We start from the raw sequence: 8,373 nt of genomic DNA on the forward strand, positions 1-8,373 counted from the left end.
AAGTACTTTACACAGACACGAATATATATATACAGATTGAACAAAGAAGTCACATGACTGGAACTGTTGTGAACCTTAGAAGAGGTATCTAGGCACCCCGGGGTGTTTGTTTAGAGTAGGGTTGCCTAGATACCTCTTCTAAGTTTCACAACAGTTCCGGTCATGTGACTTCTTTGTTCAATCTGTATATATATATTCGTGTCTGTGTAAAGTACTTGTACCTGATGATGACAAAACCTTGTCGAAACGTTGTACATTTGCTGTCATGTTAAACTTATATTAAAGTTCTTCTTCATTACCCATTTAAGCCGTCTCCAGCCATTATTAGACTCTAATTATTTTGAAATATTTTCTCTAATCCTCAATCAGTTAGCAAGCATCTTGTTTGCCCTGATGAAGCTGTAATGGTGAAACACTGTCTTAAATAAAAACAGTTATATTTTCTGGAGTAATAGGTCATGCTTTATTATCTTTTAAACAAGGAATATAGCTCTAAAGTTTGCATTACAAACTTTAAACTCTGATGATGTTCAAAAACTTGGAGCACCAGGACCACCCAGAAAGAGATCTGCAACAAATCATATGCCAGTAGCATTAAGCACAGTGCAAAAGTCAGTGGTAAAAACCATCCGTGTGCCCCAGGCAATAGTACCCAACATAATCAGGAAGGATCTCCATCTTAAAAAGCAACACAAGTTGCTTTGGTGATATATACATTAAACTGCTGCATTTTCAGTCAGCTGGAGAATGAAATGAAATGAGCAGTCATGCTTTTTCATATGAAGAAATACATCACCTATGAATTTCTTTGCTATTGGACTGTTGAAACAGGAGCTGAGAAACATTAATCTTAATACATGTAAGGAGGAGTGATGTGTTGTGTACATAAGAAGAGCATTTTGCAATGAAAGCTGCTCTACAAAACTATTTTCAAGATGCACAGTCATCAGAGGGAGCATGACTGGACATGGCAACATAGACTGTAATGACATGATGAGCTTCCAAAATCATTGTATTATAATGTACTCAACCCTTTATAAAACATGCTTAAGATAGATGAAGTATTTATAAATATTAAGTACTTCTGTTCCATTATATATTTCTCATAGTTAACAATATTTAACGTTTTGTCTAAGTAAAGTTAAAAGATGTCATAAAGGTTGTTCAGTTTGAATTCAGGCTTGTTGTTTCCATAAATTACAGTACATGCATGTTCATAAAAAACAAAGAAAAAGATCTAATGCTGGAAAGAAACTTGTTCTCTTAGCTGTGGCTTCACTAGATAATAGACAGGGAGTAGTGGGAATCTTGTTAATCCATTTATGCATGTCAGTAATAGAATCATGTTATGAAACTTTTAACTGGCATTAATGAACTAATCCCATCCTAAATCAGTTAGTGATGTTTTTCAAAATAATGCATTTAATAAATTAAAGCACAGTTCATTATTTAAAGTGTGATATACTCCTTCAGAAATGTTAAGCAAGACATTTTTTAAAGGCGGTAAGAAGTTTTAAGACTTTCACAAAAATGAAAACATTAGATTGGAGTTTAATATCTTCTTTGGGATTATCTTTATGGAATAAACATATAAAATATGACAGAATCTTTAAATTTGACATTGTGGTAATTTCAAAATTGTTTTATATTATGTACTCGGTTTGGCTTTGAACCCAAGACCTGTATGACAGGTTAGTATTCTCCCAACTGAGCTAAAAGATTAACCCACTTTTTAACAACTAACAGTACCATATTTTGCCCCTCTCACAAATTTGGGAATGACCATGCTGTAGTTTCAGTTTTATTATTTCCTTGGCATGGAGTGCTCTCACCATCTGAGCTAAAAGGTTAACCCCCTAACATTGGCTAATAATGTACTTTTTAACAACTAAAACTCTCAGAATATTATTTAAAGATAAATTTATGTTCAATTTAAACTGCAGTATTTTTACATTAAATAATTTTTTATTTAAAATAACTTTTACTTCAAGTTTTGAAAAATACTGAGGGCAAGCTGTGATAAAAGTGTATCTTTTATTTTTAGGTGGAGTATTCTTTGCTATGTTACTAGAATTAATAATGATAAATAATTTCTTCATTGAATTTAACCTTTTCATAGTATAATTTTGTGCACTATACTTTGAGTATTTTATGTCTTACTTTTTTATGCATAAGGAGAAATCTGTTCAAGCTGATTTCTCAAAGAAAAGCTTTAGTAGTAATAATACTTCAGTGAATTGTAAATTTCACATCACTTCATTACTGTAAGACGGAAGTCTGTTATGATGAAAAATTAATTAAAAGCATTTCATATATATAATTTATGTATATGTGATTATCTCTCATAATGATTTCAAGCTATTTAAATAAATTATAATTTAAAAGCTTACAATTAATTTTATCTTCATCTAAGGAAAATCTGGTGCTCAACATAAGTGAGAGTGCTTATAATGCTAAAATTCAGTGTTTGATCTCTGTTGTGAGCATAGTGCACAAAGCCCATTGTGAAGATTTGTCAGAGAAGTGAGTGGATGTAATGTATGCAGATTTTTTATTTACCTCCAAAAATGTACATGTAATCAGTCTCATAACACAGGAAATATTGTAAATAATGTTGATGAAGAAATCATAACTGCACAGAAATAAATATATGAAACTGTAATAGAGCTTATCAAGATATCAACTTTACTTAAATTGTTTATTTACTTATTTATTTCAGTTAGTTTTAAGGAAGCAAAATTGATAACTAAGTAACATAGGCTATGGATATAGTTATTAATAATTTATGCAAATTGTACCTCTTCAAACAAAAGACTTAATGCTTCTCTCAGAGGATTAATGATTTTCTGAAATGTGTTATTCAAATTATGCTAACACAATTGTTTACTTATATTTTTAGAAGTATTAAGAAATAAAGGTTGATAAAGGGTAATGTTATTTAATGGGCCCCATTTTAAACGTTTTTTAAAATAGTAGCAAAATAAACTTGATGCCAAAAGATATTTTTCACCCTAATTTCATTTTCCAAATATTAACCATTCTGGATTTATGACATCATAAACTTGGCCATGTCTTGTATTCAGAATACAAATTATTTGATGGTATACGGACATTTCTCTTTAAAATCACTTTGTTTTTTTGTTTGTTATGATCTTAAATAACAAAGCAACATAATAGGCATTACTTTTTATGAGTTTAGTTAAGATTTCTCTGGGAGAAATACAGTTTGTGACAAAAATCAGGTACAAATTGTATGAAATGAAGCTTACCTGGTGAAATAAAACTAATTAGAAGAAAACTGAAGTGAGGAGGAGATGCTGGTACTTTTTTTATTAGTTCAAAGATCCTGCCACTCTCAAACATATATAATACTTGTTAATTTAAGTTGCAGTTTCTAGTATCTTAGGAAGACCTTTTAAAGACTTGTGAAATGTTTAGGATGTATGTATGAATAGTAAATGAGGAGAGAAAGCATGCAATCTTTTCAATATCTTTTTTTATATGTCCATTTATACATATTCAATGCTAATAAGTCCTGTTAAAATTATCGTAAAGCTGAAATAATTATAATTTCATAAAGTAAATAGAACATGAGAAATGATTTCCATTTATATTACACTTTCTCCTTTTTTTTTTGTGAATTATCTAAATATATGAATTTTTATAATGATCAGTGAGAATATAAACCAAGAGATATTTTGTAAGTTATTGGCAAGTTTGTCCTGGATGAATTTTTAACTTCTGACAAAAGTATAACATTTATAAGAATGAATAATAAATAAAAAAATAAGAGAAAATGTAGCTTAAAACGGTAGACTGTCTCTGTTTAAGTTTTATGGTGATGAGTAATTTTTAAGATATGTACTTTAGAAGAATGGATTATCAAAAATAAATTATTAATAAAACTGGAATATTCAGTACAGTTTCTACCTTATTTAATTATGGATACCATTTCCAAGAATAGTTAGTAATTATCAATAGTTCCTGTTATTTTCTGAAAATCAAGATAGTTTAACTTTTGATATGAAAGTTTTATTACATATAATATTTTGATATTAGTTGAATGAATACAGCTGTTTGTTCATATTGCAAGGCAACTTTTAATTAAAACAGTTGCTTTTCTTTAGAATGGGTATGGCAGTGAGGAGTTGTTTTCCCCAGGGAGTAGTCAACAGGCTCCTGTGGAGATGGTGAGATTGTCACTCACAAGTAAGTTACTAACTACCATGTGAAAATATGATGCTGCTAGAAAGAATGTCACTACTTGTCAATAATTTTAAAATATATATCTGTGGAGTTAGTTTCGTATTTGTGGCCTTTTAATGATAATTTTTAACTTAAAGTATGAATTCTATAGCCATCTTCCATGTTCATAATATTTCTGACAGTTGTATGAACTGAAACTTAAAACTTCTCTTTGAAGTTCTTGTTCATAATTGGTTTAAAAAAAAGGGAAAAAAACGAATAAAAAGCGTTGAACTTAATTAAAAGAAATAGGATCATGCTATGAAATTTATAACTTGTAATAGTGATTTTGAATAGTGTTTTTGAAATAACACCTCAGTTTATAAATTTAAGCAGAGTTCACCCTGTGTTTAAAAGCAGCTTTGTTTTATAGACATTCAAGCCAAGAATCTTAAGAAAGGAATGTTCTTCAGTCCAGATCCATATGTTAAAGTCTCGGTTCAACCTGGTAGAGAAGAGGGAGTTTTGTCTTTGCCACATCATGGTCAAGAATGTCGAAGTGCAGTTGCTGAATCAACCATTAATCCTTCTTGGAATGAAAAGGTGGAGTTTAAATTTGATGACTTATGAAGTCTTGATAGTAAAAAATTTTTCATTGCTGCATCATATCAAATTTATATCTCTTATTAAATGGTATTCATAGTATCATTGAGATGGCTGGAAATCAAATGGGTTTTGTCTTCTGAATAACAACTCACATATCAAGTTTAACACTGTGCAATTGATGTTAACCTAAGCTACAATACTCAAAACTATTATTAAGTGTGTCATTGGAAATCATTGTGCTCCTGTGATTAATAGGAAGCTGTTTTAGTATCAATCCCTTAAATTTATGCCATCAGTATCATTTCATTCTAATTCTTCTGTGTTTTCAAAACAGGCAGTTTTCCTCTGTAATACAAAAAGCCTTCTATTGTTAAGTTGCACTCATGTTTTCATACTAATAGATTTAAAGTTCTCTGTGTCCTTCACACTTACCCAGTTTTTCACTCTCCCACCTTCCACATGGCTTACTGTGCTCACAACAGGAAGACTTATATAAGCTATGCTTTCCTGCCATAATCTAATTTTCTTGTTAATGGTCATGCTGTTAACTTCGCTCACTATGCATTCAAAAGTTAATATTTACTAGTGCTGCAAGTGTTTGTACTTCTCTTGAGAAGTTGCTCATTTAGTTTGCCTTTTGCATGTATCGAATTCCCATAGTTGTATTGTCAGCCGTTATTGATCTATGTATTCTGGCATTGATTTCCATATTGTCTAGTGGTGTCACTGGCAGGTTTAACATTCATATGGACAGTTGTAGAATATCTGCCCTTCCCCCCTTAATGATTATTGAAAAAAATAATAATGATCATAGATGTTACTAGCCTTTTAGTGTGGTAATCTTCCTTTACTTATCTTCTGAAGTTTATTAGAGTTTAAGCACTCATTTATGGTAGTTATTCCTTTTGAGATGACTGCCAAATTGCCTTTGTCTTCTTGCCTTGCTTCCCTTATCTTCAGTGAATATCAACTATTTGTTCTCGTTCCTTTTGATGCTACCGAGTGGTCAGAGTAATAGTAAGCAAGGTGGCTCTTCTTGGCCCATTTAATGACTTCTTTTCCAGGTGACCTTCCAATCTGGACTGCTGAGATTTTGTCTTGGATCATTGGTTCATCAGAGGAAACTTTGGCCTTGAGATCCTTGGTTTCAACTGATCTCTAAGTCTGGTCTTAATCTCCTTACCTCTTCCAATCTAGCTGCTTAAAAACTATGAATCAGGAAGTCTCAAGTCTTTAGAAAGGTGTATTTGAAGTCATTTATCACAATTATCCAGGTTATTAATCTCATTTATTTGTATTTCTAAAGATATCAGGATATTGGAGACCTGTCTCAACCCTTCTTTTCCTGAAGACATCTCATTTTAAAATGGTGAAACATGGTTATTATGACAGTTTCTTTCTTGTGGCCATTGGATGAGGATGATGGATTTACAGGATGCTCATCTTCACGTTCCCATTCATTTAACATTTATTCTTTTTTTGACATTAGGGGGAAGGAGTAGTTTTCAGTTCACTGCACTGCACTTCCCTTTAGCTGCATACATTTTCTGCCTAAAGTCTGGTTTTTGCTGGTCTTCTTTATTCACTCTTCATTGATTTTTACTTTTACATGTACAATTAGCTTAGTCTGACCATTTCATCCATTCAGTCTTTTACACTCAGTTGACCACCCAGCCACCTGGTTTTGAACTGAAGTTGATCCAGGACGTACAGTTTGTTGCACCCTAGCTATTCTACACCATAGGGCACATCCCTTTTTTGTTTTCCTCATCAATTTTGGATGTGTTCCTTTCCTTTTCCACTCATTTATGTGACACACACTATTTCTATCACTGAGCAAAGAATATACCTGGTAAAGAAGTTTTTGCGGTCTCCCACGTATTTTCTTCTCCCAATGGGTGTTCTTCAGGCACTTTTGAAGAATGCTTATCTTTGTCCCTTGCACCAATCCCTCCACCTTATTCATGTTGGATTTTAGCTATTATGTGAGAGGAGGTAAGGTACAGTATCAGAAGTTAACATTTGCTTCACTGAAAATTTATTTCATATAGGTACTTACCTCCTCTCAAACTTTCCAGCCTTCCTTCCCACTTAAAACTGATGGTTAATTTCTGCCTAATCTCCAAGTAATAGTTAGGTAGAATCTAAAAGAGGGAATCGCTTGTGTCAGGAGGGTGTATCACACTCCTGTTGGTGAAGAGTTGTTGCATGATGATTAAAATGTGAAGACACAGTGAACCACATTGACCATAAGGTATCTGGGAGTTTCAAGGCTTTTGGCATGCAAAAACATTTTGCACTGAACAAGAATAGCTATTATGTGAGAGGAGGTAAGTACCTATCGGAAATATATTTTCAGTGTAGGAAAATCATAACTTCTAGAACTTATAAACTAAATGTTGCATCAAACATCCTGTTTTGTCATTAAAGTTACAGAATGCTACCAAAATGGTTCAAGTTTATATCCAGTGTATCTAGGGCAAAGGAAACTAATTATCGTACAGTTTGTTTTCAAACTGAAAAGAATGTCTGCCAAAAGGGACTGCAGCTCATGTCATATGTGCTATTCCAGCATGTCACACAGTCATTAATCAAATTTTCATTTTTCAAGCCTGGCAACCTTTCCTATTTTTCTACAGAAGACCTTTGTTGGTTGGTGAACTATTGAAATGTCCCTTGTATCAGAACAACAGGCTGCAGTAGCCACTGTAATCTTTAAGAATAAGCTCTCAAATCTGGAATTAACAACAAACAAGTAATTAGATGTTGAAAATATCTGTGACACTCTGAAACCATTCAAAATTGCAACTGCTGTATTATCCACAGACAAATACCAAATGTTAGAAGTCTTGAAAATGTATTGAAACTTTTAAAAGATTACTGATTGTCTTTAACTAGTATAAGTGAAGAGTATATCTTAAGTCTTCTATTCACAGTTTGATTTTATTGCTTTCCCATCTGATATCTTGGAGTTTGAAGTAAAAGACAAATTTTCCAAAAGCCGGCCAATCATCAATCGTTTTTTAGGAAAACTTAGCATACAAGTTTCTTTTTTGATGGAACAATATAGTAGGTAAGATTCAAGTTACAGTGATGTAACATCAAATTGTTATCAGAAACCTGTTATTTTATTCTACTTGGAATAACACTAAATTTTTTTGATTTTTGGGTTTAAACCTAATTTGAATAACATAAAATATAACCACAGACAATCTTTGCAATACATTTTGATGCTTAAGAAATGTGCTAGTGTTGAGTTTATTTATCTTTCTATATTTTGGCTCACTAAAAATTCCAGTCTGTTTTTATTAACAACCTGAAAGAAGAAACTGTACAGAACAAGTTCACTTTCATGTACTTAATACATACTGAATACAGTTTTGTTCCATTATTCGACTTATGTATTTTCTAGGATATTAATCTTTTACATTAATCTATGAAATATAAAAAAATATATATATATATATATATATATATATATATATATATATACCAATACTACCTCCCACCTACTCTCTGTAGTAACAATAGAGAATAACTTAATTTAATTAATTTAAATTAAAGTAAGTAACTTACTTTTCG

At 31.7% G+C, this 8,373-nt stretch overlaps 1 protein-coding gene across 2 annotated transcripts in view; it reads left to right on the forward strand.

Moving 5' to 3' along the window:
• Positions 1-8,373, forward strand: part of LOC106458041 (E3 ubiquitin-protein ligase HECW2-like) — a 104,166-nt gene that overhangs the window by 51,196 nt on the left and 44,597 nt on the right. For both annotated transcript variants that reach the window (XM_022379587.1, XM_013917601.2), the window contains 3 exons: positions 4,128-4,209; positions 4,619-4,788; positions 7,728-7,864. In XM_022379587.1, the coding sequence (XP_022235295.1) occupies positions 4,128-4,209; positions 4,619-4,788; positions 7,728-7,864 (389 nt within the window). The remainder of the gene's footprint in view (positions 1-4,127; positions 4,210-4,618; positions 4,789-7,727; positions 7,865-8,373) is intronic.

This window comes from Limulus polyphemus, unplaced genomic scaffold, assembly GCF_000517525.1.
Source record: "Limulus polyphemus unplaced genomic scaffold, Limulus_polyphemus-2.1.2 Scaffold0, whole genome shotgun sequence".
In the NCBI taxonomy this organism is placed as follows: domain Eukaryota; kingdom Metazoa; phylum Arthropoda; class Merostomata; order Xiphosura; family Limulidae; genus Limulus; species Limulus polyphemus.